Below are 25,458 nucleotides of genomic sequence, written 5' to 3'. Positions count from 1 at the left end.
ACTTATTCGAAAGAACATTCTAAACGAATATATGCCAATCTAGTACGATAAAGGCCAATAACATGATTTATTGTAGAAGTTTACCACCGTTCTCTAATTTTTGTGGGAGGAACAAAACAAAGTATGTGTGATTGAATACCAACAGGACCCAGCAGTTCCCGACCCACAACAGATTGTTGTGCCATTTATTATACCACTGTGTCTTGCCATAAATGGCAACAGACAATAACCAGTTTATATATAACGTGTTTCAAAGATTATAACCTAATTTTTCCATCTTACCATCATTTACGCAGGGAAAATATGTTTTATATTTAATAGGAGAGATTGTATATTTGAAGGGATATGGTAATAGTTTCCAAGGTTCTTGGCCATAAAATATATATATATAAAAGAAAAAATATGTGAGCACCCCTAAGCTAATATAGTTGACGAGAAGCTTCAACATTAAGTCAAACGTCCCAATCAGAAGAGATTACATTTGTGAAAGCCGTGAAACTCCGATAACAACGAAGCATCCGAGAGCAAAGGAAAGGACGAGAACAACTGTGGACACTACAGCTTTGTCGGCTATAGTAACAAAGAACGTGGAATTCATGTATATTATAACGAATGTTCACCAGCAGGGAAAAAGTTTATAAATCTAATCTAAACTTACATTTTGTGGAAATAGCTCGGACGTACAAGCTGCATAACTTTTCAAATTTTAATAAATTAATTTATTACTCAGGCTTCTAGAAACAACTTAAAAAAAATTTGGGCAAGGATCACCTTCGAAAAGCAGCGAAACAGTCCTTAGATGTACTGGTGTGGATGTATATATTTCTGAATAAAACAACAATAACAATATTTACAAGTAACAGCAGATGAAGGACATGAATGTTTTGAACAATATTCAGTTCTAAAGTTTGATATTTTTTAAATAATCGAACTGCACTTGATAACGCATGCATTTATTTATAGCACTGTACACAATGCACATAAATATTGAAAAACATACAACAAGATTTGCTGTTCATTAGGAATCATACCACAATTTCAGTAAAGTATATCCGATCAAACATGAACTAAAATGACCTAATGCAATGCTTAATTTGGCAAAATGTTCAGGCAACAACATTGTTCTTCTGCCAATATGTGAAAGAACATAACTCAGATGGTAACTAAATTACAACAAAACATTCATCAATTAATGTTTGGCGCCGACGGTGAACTTTATATTTTCCAGCGTTTAAGAAGTTTTAAGGAGTTAAATCGTTCATTGGCAGAGATTAACAATTTCTATCTCAACCAACGAACCGTCAATGCCGAATAATAAGGAAGTGGATTTAATCCTCATAGGGGCGTGGCAAAATATATTAAAGAATGACATACAGCCTTGTATCACAATATGTGACAATTGTTTTGATACCGCTGAATGACTTTCTGCCTCATCAGATCTTGCCGAATGAAAAATCCATTACGCGTTCATACCGTTAACATACAATGTTTGTTGCGATAAGAAATGGTCAATGTTGAGTTGTTCCATAATAATATATGCCTATTATACTACATAAAATCGTTACCAAACGTCTTTTTTTGATAAGAGAGCGATTGGTAGTCTAGAAATATATTTGAAGTCAATTATTGTTATCCTTTTTCATTTAGAGCTGGTGTTTTATGTCGTATTAAAGCGTATGTTTATATACCTGCATTCATATTTAACTACTTTTTTTTAATGAAGTGAAGCAAAAATTCTCACCGTTCCTTTGTAAATAATATAATAATATTGAATATTGTAAGGCATTGTTGTTTGATACACTACATAACGTTTTAACTGAGTAGAGGGTCATAGATTGAGACATTGGATCAGCCCTTTACCGATCAGTTACCTGACTTAAAAAAAATATATAATGATAACTGAATAAATCAGTGTCTGCATCGGCAAAGTAAATGTGAATAATTTCTGCTGTGGAATATACTGTCCTACACTTCGTTCATAGAGATAAAAGGGTTCTCCAAGTTCAAAACTTTGCTGAATCAAGTTTGCAGGTTAATGCATGATACGTCACGATAAGAACGTTTCGACCTTGCTTGCGTGTGCAATTATAGCTTGGGTTGTTAGTGTGTGTATATAGCTATTAATGTGTCCTGTAACACATGCATTAAATGTAAACCACGCACTCGTGGCTAAGAGATCTATTTTACTACAAACGTTTGGCTCCTTTTAAGTCTATAGTGATTTAGTCATGGAATTGAGCAAATCTTGGTTCCCAAACTGTTTCCAAAATGATGTAAGCAACTAAACAGGGAATGAACGAATGATTGTACATGATATTGAAATCATGTGTACGTCTCTGACTATAGACTATGAATGCAGTTATACGTCCACCTGTAGGTTTCTTTGTAAAGAGCTCACGATTACAATATATCAAATTAAGAAGAACTGGACGTCTGCCGAGATTCCTGTGGTGTATGTGGTAATAGGGTTCCTAAAATTATCCCCCTCCAAAGAAAAATGGTGTGATGGATCTACCTACATATATCCGCCCCCACCCCTCCCCAATCCAAATGAACTACATCAAAGCATTGAGTAACTCATCAAACTTTTACTCTAAGACTTTCCAACATAGTCACATGCATCATAAATGGTCTTTTTACCTTTCTATGGTGGGTACCCGTGCCAGAAGCCCATAAACGTCCACACCTCCTTCAACATAAAACTGAACTAGACCAGCGTGACGTTAAACGCTATATTTACAGCTGGTTACTGTATGAACAATGGTCAGCAAACGTTTAGGCCAATGATCTTCCACGAGGACTAAACCATGCCAACCAAACAGACTCCTACCCTCAGAATCGATTCGCGAATGGGTGAAAGCTACCTTGGACCACGAACTTATACAAATTTGATCTCTGAAAACTGTAAATAGAATGTTCGACGTTTGGAGAAATCCCGCGACCTATAGTAGGATTGTTTCGCGACCCATGCATAGTTTGTGGGTTGTCTTCGTAGACAGTCAGACCTATATCCATATACCGGGGAAATGCAGAGTTTCCCTACCAGTCATTTGAGTAGCATATCAATGCATGTACCAGAATTATTTGTGTATACAATGGATTAGGGAAAGGTCCAGGGCAGTGAGTGGCAATAAGGAATTAGGAACGTCTGAAAGGGGTACCCAACCACACTAAATTTCTGGCGACGATCACCAATACTCCTTGTTGGTAAGCTGAACAGTTTGCAATACGTTAAATTCAGTTATTCACTGTGTTGATGTAGCTCAGTGGATGGAATCAGGGCAAATGGGGTGTTGCTAAATAAGACTCCTAGCATGCGTATACTCTAGCATAGAAAATGTCTGGCAATAGTCCTGTATGCTACATGGTGATATGCTGCATATTTATCAGTTGATGGGGTTATTCGTTGGCTTCTCTGGTAATTTGGGGAGGGGGGATTGTGGCGGGTGACGTCTTACAGGTTTCTGGTATGTGTACCACACCACAGAAAATGTCTGATAGTGGTAATGAACCATACCCGTGGCTCTTCCATCCGGTAACTCGTTGAGTGAGCAGATCTCTGGCTCAGTTATAAGTGGCAGGGAGAAGTGATTGGCCATTTAGTAGCTTCTGCCACGGGTTACCCACAACAGAATGGGTATTTATGATACAGGGACTGTGCTGCAAACATTTGCAGTTTCGTTCAGTTACCCGATGATATGATCTAGTTTTGTTTGTGTGTGTGTGTGTGGGGTGAGGAGTCGAATAACGTCTGCCATCACTGTTGAAAATACTTTGAGATGGTGTAATATGAGTATATGGGGCTTTCAAATGGTTATGCTTTGTGATGATGTGTATAGCTTATTTTTTATCCTACCCATGATTGATCACGCAAGGCAGCTGAGGACAGACAAAAAAAAAATCATCTTTTTTCTGCCATCTTTTATTCAAACTTTGAATTCAATGTACAATTTTGTTTTTCCATTTTCGTAAATAAACAATAGCTATTTCTTAAATAGCGACCATAATTGTGAAAAATAAAGTGATCGATTAACCAAGTATATTAAAGTAATACCAATTTCGAAATAAATAATAAACATTCCCACGCTAATCAAGGTATAACTGAATCAGGACAAATAAATAGTGACTCCGAAAACCTAAACATCAAAAAGAGAAGAACAACTAGAAAATGTTGCGTAAAGGTTATTGTAAGAAATGGGAGAGCGAGTTTCGCACTAATGAAGATATTTCTCCACCTTTTAGTAAGAATTTAAACTTATTGAAGAATGCATTTGTATTTGGAATACCACAGTTCATTTTTTCCTGATAAATATAATACTTCATATGAAAGATAAGGAAATTCATAGGGCGTTTTACTTGAAGACGATAAACAAAACATATATCTTGCTTAGAGAAAACAAATTGTCTACTTAATATTTTCTGCTCAACATTTAAATTGAAGTTGAAGGTAACATTACACTCCCAAAATAAATGAACTAACGTTTCATCTCTTTCACCACAGAACGCACACCGTGGATTATCCTCCTTATTCATTAAAAAAAAGTAAATAATTAGTACCTAAAATACAATGTATAAAGCGAAACTGAAAGTATCGAATCTTAGTATCTCTAAGTGACTGGAGAGAAATCTGAAATCTCTCCACTGAAGCTCACCTATATTGAAGTGCAAATTCCAGACAAAACTTTGCATATACTGTATTAGTATACTTTGTGGATGAAAATAGTCTTTCATATCACACTTTGGTGACTACACAATAATATTGACACAATCATAAGAAAGCAACATAACCAATGTAATTCTTCTGAAGGTGGTGATTCTTTTCAAATGACATATGGGTATATTTATGATTCCTTTGTTCAAATCCTCAGTCTGAATGAACTACAAGTGCACACGAACTTGTTTTATATTGTATTAACTACAGCCGATGACATTTCCCTTACTTAATCCCTTTATCTGGACAACGGATGAGTGTTGATCTATATATTGTTTGACTGTAGGTGACAGGAATTTCTTTTGTCTCATGTACACACATAGATACACAGTCATGAGCCTGGTGTTCCTGATATCATTGCGATAGATATTCGAGCTTTCACTGTGTGGAGGTAGTGTAACCAGTTGCAATGTTAAACCGTATTGGTCAAATACTGGTTTACCTCACTTTTACTGTCTTTTTAAGGATATAACCCAATCGAAGCGCCAATATGTAAGCAAGTGGAGTTGGTTAATAGGTTCAAGGTTGATACTATCGTTCCTCTGTGAAAAAAAAACTTTTTTTTTGGTCTAGTTTGTGTTCAAGGCCAATACCCGGAATGTGCTTCTTACGAGAATCATATAAATAAGTTGCATGTTGCTGTCAAGCAAATAGAAGATTATAATAGGAAGGTCAACTTTTTGAAGGACAATTTAATATTTTATATCACACACAACTACGGTGATCCATATCCTAGAGTATAAAAGGAGGGTTTAGTCAGTCAATCAACAATATCTCGAGTGTAAGACAATATGTTGAGAGATAAGGTCTTCAATCAACAGCGTGGATTTATTTTTTATCTTTATTTGATGATGGTTACATTATCTTAACAGAACATATCCCTATATCTAAAATTGTCGGAATCGTTTGGCGAAAACCACATCCTCATAGCATCTTGTATCGCAAAGAATTGATTTCTTTTTAAATTTTCTGATGTTTTGTAAGTGCATCTGGCAACAGCAGAACAGATGATGGCATTCGGGTACTTGTGTCTTTAAATTCTTTAAACAATTGTCCAATTTATAACCACAGGAGAAAATAATATTTCTTCAAAAAAGATACAATTTGATGAACTTCTAACTGCAGAGAACTTGGACAGTCAATTTTTCTAAACGTAATAACCAGATCAAATGGTGTGAACATATGTATAGCTATTGCACACGTAATGGGGATCTTCAACGATTTTACCGAGGGTGCTGTCATATAAATCCTAACTGAGATGTAGATACGACTTTTGGGACATAATGCGCGTGATCTATACTGTTTACATATCACTACAAACTTTTTAAAGCTCTTCAATTAACCTTTCTTGTCTGTTTCCCTGGTTCTGAACACATGGGATGTAATGTGGTTCAGTCTGCCAAAAAAATAAGAACGGACCAAAATATTCTGAGTGATTTTTAGAGACTGTAACTTGTGAAGTTTCGCGGCACTAGAATGGACCGATATGACAGAGCCCTCTTTTAATTTAGGGCGTGGCTGAAGATCCCAATTGGTAAGTGTATCTTAAATGACGACACACTCAAAGAAAGGTTCAGTATTTTCACTTTAGCCCTTATTGTGTAATGTCAGTTGTACTGAACGCATGGAATGTAATGCGCTTCAATCTGCAAATATAGAACGTGTTGAAATACGTTCTACTCACGTTACACGTCTTTCAGAACTCAAAAGTACAAGACTTCATGTACGGTTACCTAACGTAAATGGTATCGTCATACAATTAACTTAATAACACGTTTTGTTATATCTCCCGTCACCGATTACACAATGATATCACTGTCATTTCCCTGCTTTTGTATCGAATATTTCCTTTCTTTGCTATGGATACAAACATAACATACAGCGCTGCATTTAAGAAAGACAACGGCTCAATAAACTGTTGAACCATTCAATAGAAACTAAAACGGTATTATAGGAATTGCAAAAATGTTATAATGTACCAATTTGGAAATCACATCTCAGAGTGCGACGACAAAAAAACAGGGATACTATTAGCAGTTGATTATCCCAAAACCCTCTTCACCCTCCCTTCCCCTATTTCGAAATGCAGATAATAGTACTTAAATTACTGCACTTTCGTTGTTGATAAGCTAATAATATCAATTTTATAAGAAAAGATTAAAACTTTTAACAAGCTAATCTTTTGGTAACTTATCAATTATATATTACAAAACTCACAGTGGTTCACCATACAGTGAATGTGAGGCTCGGATTGACATTGACAAGAGTAATGCAAAATTTAAGAAATAATTATCAGTGTGTGTCTTTCTGTGTAAAGGCGCATATAACGTTTGTTTTCAAAATTGTTCTTAGATGTAAGGCTGAGTAATAGCGACCTGGTAGGATGGAGGGTCGTCATTAACACTGCCACCGTTGACTGGAGCTGGTTGCATGGCCATATTAACTACACCTGTATATGGACTTGCTACGTTAGCCTGCCTTGGGTTAGTAATCTGTAAGAAAGGTAAAATTATTACATTATCCTTTCAAGGAAACACTCACTATTACACCCTCAAAACCCCCAGAAAAAACAAGTGAACAAAACACAACAGAAAACAAGCAGGTACATCATGGAGTTACAGATCTCATCCAAATATTTGGGTGTCTGATCAAGTATGAGGTTATTACTATGACACACAAAGTTGGAGAAACATGAAGATTTGTAATGATCTCTTTTATGTATTACATTTTAATACACTTCAAACATTCATTCAAGCAAATCATTCCTACCTGGTTTGTAACTTTCATATAATTTGACATGTGCACAATAGCAAAAGTATGATATAAGTTTTCCTCCAAGTTATAATTTGCATTAATTTTGCTAAGCATTAAAAAACAGATACCGGAATAAAACTGTGACTGAATACGGCCAGTTTTGATCCATTTGCCTCCATTGGCCATTGACCATCCAGTGACCTTTCGTGTTTACATTAATTAATGTTTTGGTTATTTTACATCTGACGTTTGGCCATGGACGTCATAAATCACACAAATATGACCTGTGAATGTGTGAAAATGTGAAAATGTGATCCTTGTCATTAATGCGTTATAAATGCGCAGAGTCTGATACACCTCATGGTTTGAGGGCTTCAGCAACTTAGAATGCAATTGTTATGGCCAAAATGGTTAATTGACATTTCACATATGACCTATACCTTATGAAATCATAAGTCACGTGACACACTACGTCCGACACAGAAGTAGGCTTCATACCCACAGCTTGAACTCTGTCGTGTTTACGGTTAAGGAATATTATACGAAACGCGTTCCGCATAAATTTGTCCTTCCACCTCCTTTGATCTTTGACCTTTAAATATTTCATTAATTAGTCAACTGTATGGGCATAAACCCCCTGATATCCTTCTTGTGTTTTAGGGTTTGGGCTATCTTGTCATTTCGTATACGCATCCAATGACCAACCTGTTGTTTGTCGGTTAATTGTCCTTTGACCTTTGACCTCTGAACTTTTATTATTTTACCATTATGCATGATTAAGAAGTAGTCTGTGAAAAACCTATTTGATTTCTTGTGTCACCCCATGATACCCCAGATTCAGTCAAACTAATCTTCCAAGTTTCAGTAGAGTACCTCAAGGGGTGTAAGGTTGGCAGCAATTTTAGTACCAATGTTTCACAGAATGGTCGATAAAATGCAATATCTCATCCCCAGTACACGACGTGTAGGGATGTGACAAAAAGGCAATACACGGATCAATGCATAATGTCAATTGTAAGGGCTATGTGCCCTTTACTATTTACTTATGTTTGGTTGATCAGACAACTCTTGCAACATGCTCTACTTCATTGTAAAGTTATGGAAACTTGAAAAAGAACGCAAATCATGCAAATTTCATCTACCCTTAAACAGTTGCTGCATATATTTTTTGCATAACTGTCACCAATTTGACCATTGGCATTAATTGACCTTGTATCGTGGATTTTTTAGATAACAACGCTATCTAGATGCAAATTATGTTACAAAAGGACTGGCTTAAAAGTTATAAAAGCAGGCCTCTGGTCTTTAAGAGTATGGCGTGAATCGTCACAACAGATGTAGCATCACATGAACAACACAGGGAAATTCCCAGCTTGACGCTCATCGGGGTTGAGGTTGGCAGATGTTAACAACACAATTGTCAAAAAAATTGCAGCTATATAGACTATTTCTTGTATAGTACTCTGGTTTTGATGTCATTTTTATATTAGCAACTGTTATTTTTGTAGTTCTAACCTTTACACCACCCACACAAAAACCATCGAAACAGATCAAGTAGTGCATCATACATGCGGGCATTTACCCTCATCGTTAAAATTCATTGGCTTCGCGGGCTAGATTTACACATACCACTGTCAACCTTATTGAACTTCTGATATTCCATCCTTATACTTACAGTCTCATCAGATTTGTAACATCTGGTCTATGAATATTCAGTTATGATGTTAACGGTAATGGGGCAAAAAATATAAATGCATGTACGCATATAAACCCACAAGGTGTGAGGTTCGGCTACATTCTAATTGAAGGAGTTCAAGACCCAGTATTGCTGACACGTGTATACTTGCAACGCACACTTTTCGAATATGCAACATGAAGACCTCCTCACTGACTCTTCCTTCTCTACCATGTGGTGTATACATACTGATGGAACGAAGAAAACTCTAAAGAACAGCATCAAATTCTAAACGGGAGAAACATCGTTCAAAATTTTAAATTAGCATAGTAGCTCATTCAAAGTTCAACAATCACGTTGGCCTACAGACTGATAGTTTGGCTTTCATGCTTAGTGTGATAAATCAAGCTTAGAATAGTGTTTCGACACAAAATGCCTCCTAATATGTATAAATTCCAGTTTCAAAGTTGTTGTAGTGGTTGATTCAGATACAAGACTGTTCAAATCGGCAATGAGTCTCATTTAGCCTACAATATACCGTTAGAAGTGTATTACAGGCCTTACTTATTAATTCTAACACCACTCAGCCAATTAAAAATATGAACCACAGAGAAACTCGTCACGAGCTCCTCACGTCATCACCGAATGTTTTAAGCCGTACAGCTGCATCATCAAGACGGCAGGTGGGATTACTTTTACATGTTTGATTGATCAGCGGATGAATAAACTTCTAGAATCTTTGTAACACGTCAGTTGTACACTGAGTGCACATATATGTTTTTTAAAGACCAAAACGACATGTATAGCATCAACTGTTCATAATTTAATTTGGAATACTGACATGGTAGGATGAACACAGCTCATGCGTTTTGGCCCAGAAAGGGTTGAAAATAGAACTTTTACTTTACTACGTAATTATTCTTGTAACGCAACTAGGCCGGCGGTGAATATAGTTTTCTCAAACTGAACTGACGCTGAAATTATTTCCTCGATTCTGATTGGCTCTCAGCGAGCACGTGATATACTTTAGTATTCAACATGGATCCCTCCATACTCTTTCGATATCAGTATGATCAACACGAACAAACTTAAGATATTCACATTAGCAACTTTCCAGAACTTTTGGTAGGTATATATGAACGAAAGTATAAAGTGCTCTTAACACAATGAAGCAACTATTCCCAACTACTGCGCCCATTATAGGCAGTCCTCGATCGTTTGTTTACTCGCTTGACTCCGCTCTACACAACACATGTAATGTAGCCTATTGTACTGTGTGCATACAACACAATTAAACAGTGCATTTGTAATTGTATACATGTAGCCGATGTGCATATGTACGAGTTGTTTGTGTACATCTGGAGTTACTTGGAGTACATGTGGGGATACTTTTAGTTTTATAATCATAAATTCAAAATGTATTCAGTCAATGAATCATGATAGGCCTAGTCGAATGTGCAGTGGCCATGAATACGGCGAGTGAGTGTGTGCCAGCCAGTGAATGTACACAAATAAGGCATTTGACGATATGTCTGTGTCTTTTGACTTGTTAACTAGTTGTGTATAGCCTTATAAACTATACGTACGGAAACCTATACGGAAACTCATTGGCTCGCTGAGAGCCAATCAGAATGATGAAATAATTTCAGCGTCAGTTCAGTTTGGGAAAAAAATAATATTCGCAGGCCGGCGCACAAGCTCAATAAAACTGAAGCTAAAACACAATATAGCATACATGCAAATTTTAGTGAACCAAGCAAAAACAGCTCTCTTACAACAAACCATTACAGAAAAGTTGTTGAAGGGATGCTGCTTAAATTTCATTAATTTATGAATCAATCAAGAAAGATGTAGACATGTGTTTTCCCAAACTGAACTGACACTGAAATTATTTCCTCGATTCTGATTGGCTCTCAGTGAGCACGTGATATACTTTAGTATTCAACATGGATCATTTGTGCATAAAGTGGTACACATTTTCGTCACAATCGATAAATGTTGCATGAAAATCGGCTTGACAACTACTGACAGGGAAAAGTAGTAAATGAATGACGTCACTACTTGTGTACTGACTCTGCACTATTGGACCGGCCCGAAGAACAAGTCGTGCGTATGGAAAGCAATTTTAACATTTAATCGGGAATTTTAGATATCTTGAATTGTTTATTATTTTAGCTATCTAAACTTCTATTTCAGATATCTAAAATTAAATTCGAGATATCTTAAATTTAATTCGAGATATCTGAATTGATTTCGAGATATCTGCAATTGAAAGTCAGATATCTGAAATGCATATGCAGAAATTCCCTATTAAATGTTAAAATGGCACGTATGGAAAGCCATTTTAAAATTTAATCGGTACTTTTCAGATATCTGAAATTGAATTCGAGATATCTGTAATTGAATTCGACAAATCTGAAATTCTAGTTCAGATATCTAAAATTGAATTCGAGATATCTGTAATTGAATTCGATAAATCTGAAATTCTATTTCAGATATCTAAAATTGAATTCGAGATATCTGTAATTGAATTCGATAAATCTGAAATTCTATTTCAGATATCTAAAATTGAATTCGAGATATCTGTAATTTAATTCGATAAATCTGAAATTCTATTTCAGATATCTAAAATTGAATTCGAGATATCTGCAACTGTATTCGAGATATGTGCAATTCTATTTCAGATATCTGAAATTGAATTCGAGATATCTGCAATTCTAATTCGAGATATCTGAAATTAAATTCGAGATATCTGCAATTGAATTCCAAATATCTGAAATGCATATGCATAAATTCCCGATTAAATGTTAAAATGACACGTATGGAAAGCCATTTTAACATTTAATCGATAATTTTCAGATATCTGAAAGTGAATTCGAGATATCTGTAATTCTATTTTAGATATCTGAAATAGAATTGCAGATATTTTGAATTCATTTTCAGATATCTCGAATTTAATTTGGGATATCTCGAATTCAATTACAGATATCTAAAATTTTCTGGTATTTCGAGGTATCTGAAATTGATTTTAAGATATCTGCAATTATTTGTAGATATCTTAAATAAATTGGAGATATCTGTAATTTATTTTAAGATATCTGAAATTATTTCGAGATATCTGAAATTCCTTATTAAATGTTAAAACGGCTTTCCATGCGTGCGTATATGCTACGTACATTATGTGTATATTGTGTATACTCTCTTTGTGTTTACACTGCTGAAACACGTGGGGTGGGTGGGTGGAGAAGAGGGTTGGTGGGGGTTGTTGGATTCGACTATATATGATTGAACCAGAGACAAGCGAAGATGAGGATTTGACTGGTTTGCATAATGACGAAAGAGAAAGAACGCTCCTCGGAGGAACAAACTGGCAAGTCAGGGTCTAGGCAAAAAGTAGGCAGAAAGCTAGATAGAATAATCGGAGAAACGAATCGTCAACAAGAGGCCGGTACTCAGTGTTAATCGGACTTTTCAAAGGATCCTCGGCCCTCATGATTGGTATTTTTGTTTGTTGCATAAACATGAATTTTAGTACTGCAAGTTTAATTGAAATAGATTACATGTCACTTGGCAGCTGGGTTGGAAACTTACCACTTGATGTTGGGGTACTCCATTTCTAAAACACGTGGCACTAGCTGCGATTATGCAAGCCAAGAATTGCAGTCCAAACGAACTGCAAATTATGATGTACAAGAGGAATCGACCAATACCCTAGTAAAATTGAGAAGCAAAAGGCAAATATAAAATACTAGGCATGTATCAACCTGAAAACGGTTGTAATATGTAATCAACAGTTTCATCACAAATCACATGGCGAACATCCTTTGTTATTAATTAACCTTTGACCATACAAACATCAGTGATTTAGTTTGAACATTGACTTTAACGTCATGGCTCATACAAGACACTTCATATAAACTTCAGCTGTTTCAAGACGATGCTTTACCATAATTCAGGTTAGAGGAATGTGAACAATAAATACTTTTTCATTTACATTATTGAACCATATTGATCTGAAATATTTTCATTTAATGCAAGGATGAACACAACTTTACCTATCCTGATAAAACGAGACGATGGCGTAGTTGAGAATCACTATATAAATAATATATACTATAGCTATTGCAAAATGATGTCAATAGCAACCTTTCGTGTAAAGAAAATAAAATGTTCGTATGATTTCTATTTGTTTGAATAATATATAATGTTTCCTTGGTCCTTACGTTAGCATCTCCATTACATGCAGTTATAGTCGCCTGAAATCCAAGGCATAACCCACATATTAGTGTTGCAATGATGGCAAGAATCTTAAAAGTGATCACCTGTGAAAAGTAAAATAATGTATGTTAAAGACAATAATGATATCTATAATCTTAGATACGAGTTGAATATTGCTCTGATAACTGATGATGTTTGAATAATAATAATAAATTACACTTATATAGCGCTAAATACAGCGTTTCAAATCGCTTTACAAAGTAGGAAAGAGACAAAGGAAATCAAGGAAAAAATAAAGAATCTAGGAATCAAACAGAAATGTTTTAGGTTGTCTCTTAAAATACAAAGGGAGGAAGAGTCACGAACGAGACATGGAAGTTTGTTTCAAAGAGAAGGCGCAGCGACAGAAAAGGCACGATCGCCATAACGAGTGCGAGTACGTTGACCAGGAGTTAATTGCAAATGCGCATGATTGGAAGAGCGAAGCGAAGCTGTAGTTGACCGACGCAAAGGAGTAAGAAGGTCTGTGATATATTAAGGGCCAAGCCCGTTGATCACTTTGTATGTGAGAAGTAGGATCTTAAGCTGGATGCGCTGAGAGATGGGAAGCCAATGCAATGAACGGAGTACAGGAGAGATGTGATCAAACTTTTTAGTGAGTTAGACTAGGCGCGCATCAGCGTTTTGAATTCTCCGAAGGGGAGCTATATGAGAAACTGGCAAATTCACAAACAAACTGTTGCAGTAATCCAGATAGGAGGTAACAAAAGCGTGAACCAGTCGTTCAGTTGAGCCTTGATCTAGATACCTCCTGAGTGTTTTAGCTTTATTTGTTGGATACGGGATAATCACGATTAGTCAAAATAAGAAGTTACAAAGGAAACATTCAAAAGGTTGGGTGGTAGGCTTTATACCAACTTTGATACGGCAAGTGAGTGTAGAGGTTAGATTACTTGTTCCCCCCCCCCCCACAACTGACGTCAATAATGAAATCAGTAAATAAGAGATATTTAGAAAAGTATGGCTGAATCTTCACACAACTTCAATAAATCATGAACCTCTCTATATTGTAATGCGCAACCATGCATATTGTACTATAACTTGTAGCAATATCCAAACAAACACGTCATAGTAGAAATACAACATCCACAACATCATTGATGTAACGCTGTCATGTAATTCCCAATGTTAATAAAATTATGACTACATCTGGTAGCTATATTAGCGTTTTGGTCATAGGTGAAAACTTACGATGCTTTTCTCTCGTGTACTGGCAAGTCCGAAAGATCCTGTTATTATGGCGAACTGCAAAGAATGGAAATCATAGGAATAGCAAAAAATCAAACAGCAGTGATATTAGTTTTTAACAATTGTTGGTAGATATTAAAGGTGAAGAACACCGAAGGTTACCATCAGTTCTGCCCCACAGGGCAGCAAACCCCTACCCACAACTGTGACGCTTATAATATATTATCGCCAGTAGGTGAATGCAGCAGGAATTGTTGCGAGACATTTTTTCTCAGTTAGGTCATCTTGTTTACTTAAGGGCATTTAAGCTTTAGAGTTAGGGTAGGACATCGACCGTCTCAACATCTACCACATTATATATTTATATTTAGAGGGGACGTCTAGTTCGTGTGTGTATTCATATATGTTTGTATGTATGCATATATATATGTTTGACCTAAGCTAGGGTCTGATCATTGCAGTAGTATTTATCATGAATTTATTGATTGGAGAAGATTTTGGAGCTGGTGTTATGGTTTACGTTCGCGTAAATATGACAATAAATGCACCCTTTATATAGGTGACTAAAAACTGCCTGATGACATCAGTTATCTTCAATATGTATACGCCTACGCATAGTATATATATATATATATATATTGTTTATATACAACACGATTTAACAATAGTTGTATCAATTGTGTGATCATACATCAAAGGTATCCTTAGGTTAGTACGAGGTCATGAGAACGTATCAAACCATTATAATAATAGATGCCATGGATTGCATGGATGATTAGTAATAGAAAGGTTTTTCCCCAAACCTGTACCGTTACTCAAAAGCCCACAATCAATAATTAATAGCTACCTACTTTACCAAGCAGGCTACGCTTGTATCGAATATCAGTACAGTGCTCACACTGAGGTTTACCTCAGTCAACACAAACTGTGGACTTTTTAACTTGTCACAACCACAGAACTATACCACATACATAGACGCTACTTCCGGCTTCTCGCTTGCAGCAACGAACAGCTCACTCAAAAGCATCAACCTACACTGATAGTTTACTTTGATCAAAATTAGGCAGGGTAGTGGCGATTATAACGCCCTATTTAAAAGAATAATCTAACGGATTCTTGCGTTAGTACAGCACAGCACCTTACAAACAATCTAAAATTTGCATTCAGCTTAATTTTACTGAAATTTTCCGTTACACATGAACAAAGATGACCAATTTTGTGTTCGAAACGCATGAGACCGGCTCATAAATGTTCAAGACCCGTTTTCGCTGACGTCATGGACGCACTCTGATGGGTAAACAACACTGTCTCGCAATGTGTGAATGCAAGGAAAATACTTATGTGCCAGGCTAACGGTTGTTCTAGTAAACCTACAAAACCACCGGAGAAGAGTAAATATTTTAATAACCAACCCTCTCAAGGCACCGGCACAGTGGGAATGGCTTCCTGTCATAGGTACCGATGAAAATAAGTTCGGTTTCTATCACTATAGCAAGACTCGTGTCAGGATCACTTGAGGCATCATCTTAAGATAATTTTGAAGCCAGATTCGATTCTTACTCTGTTCGTTTAAAACAACATCACGACATCACAATCCAGTCGTGCTGGAAGATTCTGCTGCTAATGAAAGTTAGGAGGTGGGTCTTGAAAGGAACGCCACTAACAGTATACACGATGATCATAGAAGTTGTTGCCTGACTCATGATTGTTAATTGTTAGGCTATACTCTACACTGTGTAACAATACACTGTAGGCTACGCTTTATTGTGCAGGCTAGCCTAGTAGGAACAGCCTAGCCTGGTATCACACACTGTAACGCAACGGACACGGAACCCTAACCTTACTGTAGCCTAGCCCCAAATTTGCTGTCCTTAATCCATGGTTGCCATCAGTGAAGTAAGTGTATGATCCTGGGGCTATTCCCTATGCTAAAATATCTTGCACTAGTTATGAATTAAAAGTTTCCCTGAAGTTAACATAGTTGGCACCAAGGATGAGAATAAAGAACTTACTAGGAGCTAAATTCATGAAACATATATCTCCCGGTTCCTGGAAATCTTGAGTCAACCAGGTGCTACTTTTGTATGTTACTAGTTTTACCTCACAACCTGCCTGTTTCCAGTTTGTTCAAACATTAACGAGGGTTTGCAATACTAGATTTTTTGATGCAGTATTTTCTACTAACTATGCTCAAATTTGATGATTTCTTATAAACAACCGGGCATTAAAAGTACCACAAATTTCAGCGCCAAGTCCCTTTGGTGTGAAACTATGATATGCTGCTAACTTGTGTGAGCATGAGTCAGTTTGTTAAATATATGCAGCAATGTAAGTCTTAACCAATAGTCCTCAATATACAGTAATATTGTACAGCTTATATACAGGCTGTTGTATCTAGTCATACGATATTAGAGCATGGCATCAGCCACTGGGTTTCTCGAATGGGCTCCTTGATCGACATTTTCCCCCTCCCTACTTTAATATGGCCTGCACGTAAACCAAACCTGTGTTGAAAGTCATGTCAAGTCTACTCCATATTTTAATTCTAAACCTTTCAGGTATGATTGGATACTTTGTTTGCATAACGTGGTGAGACATACATTCCAAAAGCTAAATCTTTCTCCCTTATCATTAAACAACCATCAAGTTTATTTTGTTTTAATGTTTCGAGGCGATGAGTCATCTTATACCAGTAAGTACCGTAAGGTAATCCTTCACTCCGTTCCTTGTCACAGAAAGTGCATAAACAACATGCAAGAAGCAGTCATGTGTTGCCAGAGCTCATCATTTGTTAACATACCATGTTAACAACAGACCGACACAGCAGCAAAATGAAAGTATAGAGGAATTACTCTTGTGCAAACTTATTGATGGTGATAAAGCAATTGATAAATGTTGCTAAATTTTGTGAATATGTTTTGAAGACAGAATTATTAAGGGCCAGAGTTTGGTTTTAACAGTCGATGTAATTTAGGCTGAAACTATGTTTGCAATGAAACGAATGTACGATAAAATAAGATTCAAATAAAGTGACCTAAATGAGTTTGATATGAGGATGTTTCATCTTCCATGATATATTTTATATTGGTGCCCCCAGTAGCATTCCAGTAGCATTGAATATCGTCGAACAGTTAACAGTATGGTAGAAATAAGCTCATATATAAGTGACACATATTCAACTGAGTTCGTTGGAATGAAAGCTGTTATATAGCATCTTAACAATTATCAAGAATCAAAATTCTTAATAGAAACTAACAAAACGGACGGTAAACCGAAAAAGCGAATTACATGAAGTAGGTGATATTTTTAAAAGTGCACTTACCGCACCATTCCAGAGTCCCCAGCCCACGCGATCATAATATGGACAATGGAGACTGTCACCCAAAGATATTAAATAAGAAGCGATGATAATTTCAAGAACGCCACAAAGAATAATTATGGTTCCCGTTGCAAGCCGAAGATCTGATCCTTTGAGGTCACCAACATTTTGAGGGACCTGTTGCTGTACAGCGGGTTGATGATTCAAAGGAAAGACTTGTCGAAAGTTAGGTAATTGAGCCATGTTTGTAGAACAACCGTTTATGTCTAGAAAGATAATCATAAAATCTTGGTTCACTGAATCAGATATTGCTTGTACTTGTAGAACTTTTTAATGTTTGTCATAATACATCAAATACAGCTAACGCCCAGTGATATTATAGAATTCGAAGTCTAGCAAGTAGTATAGCAGATATAAATTAAATTAATAAAGATTAACATCATATCACCTACAGGCCTGTATATATATATATATATATATATATATATATATATATATATATATATATATATATATATATATATTACTAGGCCTCTAGGCCTGATTGGTGCACAAATGATATTCTTTTACCACTTGTGTTTAGTTGTAAAAAACTCATTCGCAAAAACTCAAGCAATGGCTTATGGTAAATTATAATCGGTTGTACGCTGGTGGTATTTTGAAGGCCTGATAGTACCTATTTTAGGTATGCCATATTCTCTATAGGCCAACCTTACTGCGGAAGAAAACTTACTAAACAAATCTAGACCAAAGTAGTGGCCGTGTAGTATGTACATTAATGGGAATTTTCTATTTTCAGATACTGATATAGATTGAAATTAAATTTCAGTGACACTTCAGCTAAAACTACCAATTCTGTAGCCCATTTTTTTCTTGCAAGAAAACATGATATCTCCTTGATCATGAATTTCTAGAGAAAAGATTATGCCTAAATTCTGTGGAAAACTATCAACGTGTATGGTATGTAAAACGTTGCAAGATGTGCCAAGAGATCAAAGCATCGTTGTCCTGTTCACGAACAGGTCTCCATAGCATTCCTGTTAGTGGATTGTGGAAACAGGTAAATTCTCCAGCTGTTGTAATTTTACAGGTTGTCCACAACATGAAGGAAAGTTCAAGTTTAGTTAAAGTCTCTCTGTCTGGGAAAATTAATTATTTAAAAGTAGTCTGTATAGCCGTAAGTTCTGGCCACTATAATTGCTAGACGTTTTCAAAAAGTACTTTCCTGGAGGTCTTAACTACTCTTTGTCCAGGCTGATATTGATTCACAATATGATATTTGTGACTATCTTCCAATTTCATGTTTTGATTTTCACTTCATTTACTTTCTTTGAACAAACCTATCTCTACAAGAATGACGTATTTAAAGTGTGAGAAACATGATGAGACAAACAAATCTAGCATATTGCAACCTACTCTGTCCTATTCGTTTTGTTCTTTTTGTTATCTTGGCTTGTTTTTTGTTTCTTTGATGTTTGCAGCTTTTTCTTAGGGGATAAAGTGTTTCCAAACGAATTGAACATATTGGCTGTAAATTGATGATAAATGAATCAGTAGAGGTGTTTGAATAAGGGAGGGAGGTGGTGGCTGACATTGTTGATAGAATACAAGTATTGCTGCCCTTTTCAGAAACATTGCTTTCATTAGGAAAAGACACCGTGCCATTTTTTATGGGGATGTAGAGCCTAAAGCCTTATTACATATACGTTCGTATTTGAACCACTTTTTGTCCATGACGAAATATGTCATCATTAGAATCAACGATCCTTTATCGCTGAAATTGGCTGGGTTCAAATACCATTTGTCTATACGAATGAATATTTGCTTAACGCAAGGCCATCGCAACGAGGTTATGGTCTTGAGGTTGGGGGGGCACGACCCTTCCATCGTTTTGCCAAGAGAGAAAACCTTGGCTCGATGGTAGAGTGAAAAGCACAGGAAGTGTAAGTACGTAAACAATAAAGTGGTAATGAAAGTAAAGAAATGGGTGTCAGGCCTGTACGGAGAGGGTGGGGACAGTGATGACATTTTCAAGGTCAGTGAAGTATCTTCCAGCTACCTCAGGGTTGTTACTAGCAAATGAAATATTTTAGAGTTCATCACATATCGTGTCACGGACTTAACAAGACTACTCTCCAGGACACAAATCGATAAATTACCATCCCAAATCACCCCCCTCTTCGCACTCACAATTCTGTGTATAGGCCTGAGTGTTGTATACATAATTGCCGATTTCGTTTAGAATGTAACTCCATCGGTTCCCGTCCTATAATGAACTACATGCACGGATGAAATTTCATGTTGGCTAGGCAAGTCTCGTAGACATATAAAGTACATTTACCATAATTGCTAAATCTTACCCGCTGTGTGTTAAGGAAACACGGCTACAATGAAGTTTTAAATTCTTTAGGTTCGTAATCTTTTACCTCTGCAACTATTATTTGTTGTGGTTGTTGCCTGCCCTATCCTGTACCCGCCCTCTGTTGGGGAGGAAGTTAGGTTTATGCGATCTCTCCCTCTGTAAAGGTGACTATGAACGCAATGTAGTGGCCGAATACAACATGCAACATATACGGAGGATGAAATAGCAGATGGAAGCCTTGTTAATTTTTCTTTTTTTATAGTTTTTTTGTTTTGTTTTGTAGCAACGCAAAACATCTCATTAATTTCCTGTACCATCAAACTAGGTATGCATCTGCTTTTATGATTGATATAATGAATAGTTGCCTCTTGAATGTCGAATTGCCATGATTTTATGCGGGACATATATACTATGAAGTATTTGCGGATATTTTGTGCCAGGACATTTCGTCCGGCTGGACTATACTTGCTGTGAAGGAGGGGGGGGGGACACAACTTTCAGCAGATAATGTCCGACCGGACTAAATGTGCAGGGGGATACTCTGTACTGTCACACCGGCACTTCAACGTTTCCATAGATATTTAGTATATTATACTCTGTGAAGCATTACATAACCTGCTATTGAACACTGGCTAAAAAAGATAATAACTCAGTTGCAGTACAAAACCTTTACATTTGCCGGCACCTCAACGTTTCCATATTTATTTAGCATATTATACTGTGAACTTTACTTCACCTGTTAATAAAAACTGGCTAAGGCGGAACATAGATTACAACTGGCGCAATGTAATTACGCAGTTAACTTAATATGAGGACATATTATTTCGCAGTGTGTATTATTGCGTGGACTCCACGCGCGTAGCCAAGGGGGTGTTTTGGGTGTTCAAACACCCCCCATGGCCCAAGTGCCCCCACAAATATATGCAGAAAACACCAGTGACTTGGAGAGATACGCTAGTGATAATTATCGCACCCTCCTCCGGGCCTCACTCGAGTCTCTTCCAATCCTCCTTACAACGATGCACTTTGTACTGTATATATATATATATATATATATATATATATATATTTATTTATGTATATATATATATATATATATATATATATATATATATATATATATATATATATATAGGTCAAACCGTTCAGGTTGAGTACCCTCTACTATGCGATAAGTTCAAGCAGCGGGCAGGAAACTCATAGTGAGTCATAGCGATGTCGTAACAGGTGCATCGCCATGCACAATAACGTTGTAGCTACCGGATATATATAGCTCAAAGGTCACGAACATCATATAGGCTTCATACGTACTATGAGCCGCTAGTGCCGATTTCCTAGATAGCGCACAGCTTGAATATTGCGAGACAAAATGAGTGACAAAAAGCGACAAAAGACCACCCTCCATTCTTTTTTCATGAAAGAAAAGAAGGCAGAAAAACCGCCAAGAACGTCTAAATGGGCTAGCGTTGTTGAATATCCACAGAGATGTTCCTGTCAGCTAAGGGCGTAGGAACCGGGGCGAGGGGGGGGGGGCGATAGCCCCCAGTGAAAAATATGGTGGGGTGGAGGTATCATTCCGTTCCCCCCCCCCCCGCTTCGCAAGTCAGAAAACCCCTTTTTCATTTCTCAATAAATGATAACAACATTCGTCATTTTACTCATTTATGCTATTCCCGCTTCCCTCATTGCTGAGAACATTTTGGCAGTAAAAAAATCTCATTTGGAGCACCAAATTGCATCTATAAAGCCAGGTGAAAATACAAAATTATTTACAAAATGGAGTGGGTGTTGAAGTGTGCTATATTGCACCAACTTGCATCTGAGGCCACCTGGAAATGCAAAAAAAAAAATCCGTAGAGGAGGGGACACCCCTCCCCTTAGACCCCTCCCCCAGGCCGGCCATCAGTCTTCAGCCCCCACTCAAAAGTACCTTCTTACGCCACTGCTGTCAGCGCAGATGTCATTCTTACTGACTTGGCGAAGAAGCCGAGAAGATTGGACTTTCGTCTGTAACAATTTCTCTATCGTCACGACTCACGTTACAGTATACGCCCAACTTATACAAACTCTAAATTATCACACTAATGGGATTTTAGCTTTACTTTTAGTGAGACTCTAAGAGAACCGTGATACCAAATATGCCAAAATCAATGATGTGAGAGTACCGTTAACTCTTTGGGTTCCCAGTTTGCTTGTCAACATACTTGTACAGTCCAAACGAAGGGGAACTCTATAGGTCCGCAATTCCCTTGATCTTTTTATCTCTGATTCCCCAAATTATCCTTCTTACAGTTCAAACTTTTGAGTTGAAGTTGAACCTAGTTGCTTGTACATTATATATATTGAGAAAGGTATCTCTTTTAGGTTCGCATTTTCCTTGCATCAATAATTGAGTCTATATAGGATTACATTTTTCTGATGTGAATAGAATTATTCCACAAAATAATTATCAATATTCTTTTGCATGATTTGAGCTCAAACATTGCACCATTTTGCATCTAGAGGCCTTAAAATTCCATTTTTTCGCCAAACGGGAGGGGACACCCCCTCCCCTTAGACCCCTCCCTCAAGTCAGTCTCCAGCCAAACACCCCCATGAAAAAAATCCTGGCTACGCGCCTGGCGTGGAGTTAAATGCTGTCTAGAATGGTGGGATCATTGCTTTAATTTTACACTTTATACAGTTCCTTCTGAGTATGTCTTAGTTTGTGTAACACTTATCAATGGACACAAATATAATTAAATTAGTATACTTATCAAAGTTTATTAAATAGTCGTGTACATTAATTCCTACTGCAATGCTTTGCAACATCAAACAAAAATATAATAATAACATATATTCTATAATTTCAATAAAGCATGTATACAGTTTAGTGAGATTTGTGGATCATGACTGTTATATATGTTTATATGAATTTTCCGAAATCGGACTTCAGTATTCCCAACTGACTTCGAGTTATATATTATAATGATTGTTTTCTAGAAAAAGGCAAATACGTCACCAAACAGTACCAGTATTGTTCGAAAAAAGTGAAACAATATTCCGACCTCATGATAACCCTTAGCTTTATTCGTATTGATGTAATGGAGTTATATCAACCGGAAAGCTAAACAGAACACCGGTACTCCATAACCAATGGTTAAATATGTACATACATATTATTGAATACCAGAATGAACAAAACAATATTCCTTACAAATACTTAGATCACCTACCTTAGTCTTGAAGGCACAAAATTTCTTTAGTAGGCCTAACAATTTAACAAGTTGTTAACTCACACGTTTATTGTGGAAGTGAAAAGAAAGACCTTTCAATAGGAAATGACTTTGTTCGTGATGATCATATGGCTTTTACATATAGTAGTAAAACTGTTTGTATGGAACGCTCAAGGAAATGAAAAGTTAGATCTACATCGAAGTACATCTTCCAAAAAAGGGCATATCATTCATGTAACGTCCGGTTAATCCAGCAACATTAATACGATGATAAACTGGTGTTGACACTAAAGAGACTATCTCCATAGATATTTAGTATATTATACTCTGTGAAGCATTACATAACCTGCTATTGAAAACTGGCTAAAAAAGATAATAAATTAGTTGCAGTACAAAACCTTTACATTTGCCGGCATCTTAACGTTTACATATTCATTTAGCATATTGTTCTGTGAACTTTACTTCACCTGTTATTGAAAACTGGCTAAGGCGGAACATAGATTGCAACTAGCGCAATGTAATTACGCAGTTAACTTACTATGAGGACATATTATTTCGCAGTGTGTATTATTGCGTGGAGTTATATGCTGTCTAGAATGGTGGGATTATTGCTTTAATTTTACACTTTATACAGTTCCTTTTGAGTATGTCTTAGTTTGTGTAACACTTATCAATGGACACAAATATAATTAAATTAGCATACTTATCAAGTTGATTAAATAGTCGTGTACATTAATTCCTACTGCAATGCTTTGCAACATCAAACACAAATATAATAATAACATATATTCTATAATTTCAATAAAGCATGTATACAGTTTAGTGAGATTTGTGGATCATGACTGTTATATATGTTTATATGAATTTTCCGAAATCGGACTTCAGTATTCCCAACTGACTTCGAGTTATATATTATAATGATTGTTTTCTAGAAAAAGGCAAATACGTCACCAAACAGGACCAGTATTGTTCGAAAAGGTGAAACAATATTCCGACCTCATGATAACCCTTAGCTTTATTCGTATTGATGTAATGGAGTTATATCAACCGGAAAGCTAAACAGAACACCGGTACTCCATAACCAATGGTTGTATATGTAAATACATATTATTGAATACCAGAATGAACAAAACAATATTCCTTACAAATACTTAGATCACCTACCTCAGTCTTGAAGACACAAAATGTCTTTAGTAAGCCTAACAATTTAACAAGTTGTTAACTCACACGTTTATTGTGGAAGTGTAAAGGAAGACCTGTTAATAGGAAATGACGTTGTTCGTGATGATTATATGGCTTTTACATATAATAGTGATCATATTTACTGCACTTGAAAGCCCTCTTGAACTTTCTACATCACAATATCCTGGTGGTATTGCGTGGAATTGGTAAACAATCTGAAAATGAATACAATGGTTGAATAAATAATAAGAATATATCACTATCACACTTTTACAAACAACCCAAGATAGTTCACAAGTTCGTGAACCAGTTATTGGGTGACCCACAGTATTCTAGAAACAGGAAACATGTACCATATGTGTTAACTGCATTAATCTTCTCATGAAATAACGCATCATGTTCTATTTCGTAAGACAGCCTGCATATATCGATGGGTTATGGCATAGCAGGTACAACGTCGGTATTTGGGGCAAGCATTTCTCTATTGGTACTATATTCCCCTTGATGATAAAGTGACCTGGTATCATTAATTTACTTGAGCAGTCCTTAAATTAATGTTCTTTTCAATTTCGACAGGGCAAAGAATGAATCTCTCTAAGCAAAATAAGTCAATTGGCCTCAAACTGCATGGCAGAAGATCAGTCCCAAAGATACAATATTACAGTTACAACATTTGGGTGGGAGTTGTGGGACATAGCCCCACCACCCTCATCGTTAATCGGGGTAAAACAGTTCATTCAGGGGAATTTTTTTTTAATTTTATTCTGGAAAAAA

The 25,458-nt window shown here is 36.4% G+C and overlaps 1 protein-coding gene across 2 annotated transcripts; it reads right to left on the bottom strand.

Moving 5' to 3' along the window:
• Positions 1–3,885: 3,885 nt before the first annotated feature.
• Positions 3,886–24,803, bottom strand: LOC139973886 (uncharacterized). 2 transcript variants are annotated; one of them, XM_071980772.1, is made up of 6 exons: positions 24,667–24,803; positions 17,929–18,191; positions 14,610–14,663; positions 13,364–13,462; positions 12,732–12,851; positions 3,886–7,203 (listed from the first exon to the last, which is right to left on the bottom strand). In XM_071980772.1, exons 2-6 carry the CDS (start codon positions 18,166–18,168, stop codon positions 7,060–7,062), a joined length of 657 nt encoding a protein of 218 aa, XP_071836873.1. In that variant the 5' UTR covers positions 18,169–18,191; positions 24,667–24,803; the 3' UTR covers positions 3,886–7,059. The 2 variants fall into 2 exon arrangements, with proteins under 2 accessions (XP_071836873.1, XP_071836872.1); XM_071980771.1 differs by lacking the exon at positions 24,667–24,803 and adding an exon at positions 23,503–24,271.
• Between the last annotated feature and the right edge of the window lie 655 nt (positions 24,804–25,458).

The sequence above is a fragment of the Apostichopus japonicus genome, chromosome 9 (assembly GCF_037975245.1).
Source record: "Apostichopus japonicus isolate 1M-3 chromosome 9, ASM3797524v1, whole genome shotgun sequence".
Taxonomy (NCBI): Eukaryota; Metazoa; Echinodermata; class Holothuroidea; order Aspidochirotida; family Stichopodidae; genus Apostichopus; species Apostichopus japonicus.
Note: the sequence above shows the minus strand (reverse complement) of the source record. Positions and strands in the feature narration are given on the sequence as shown.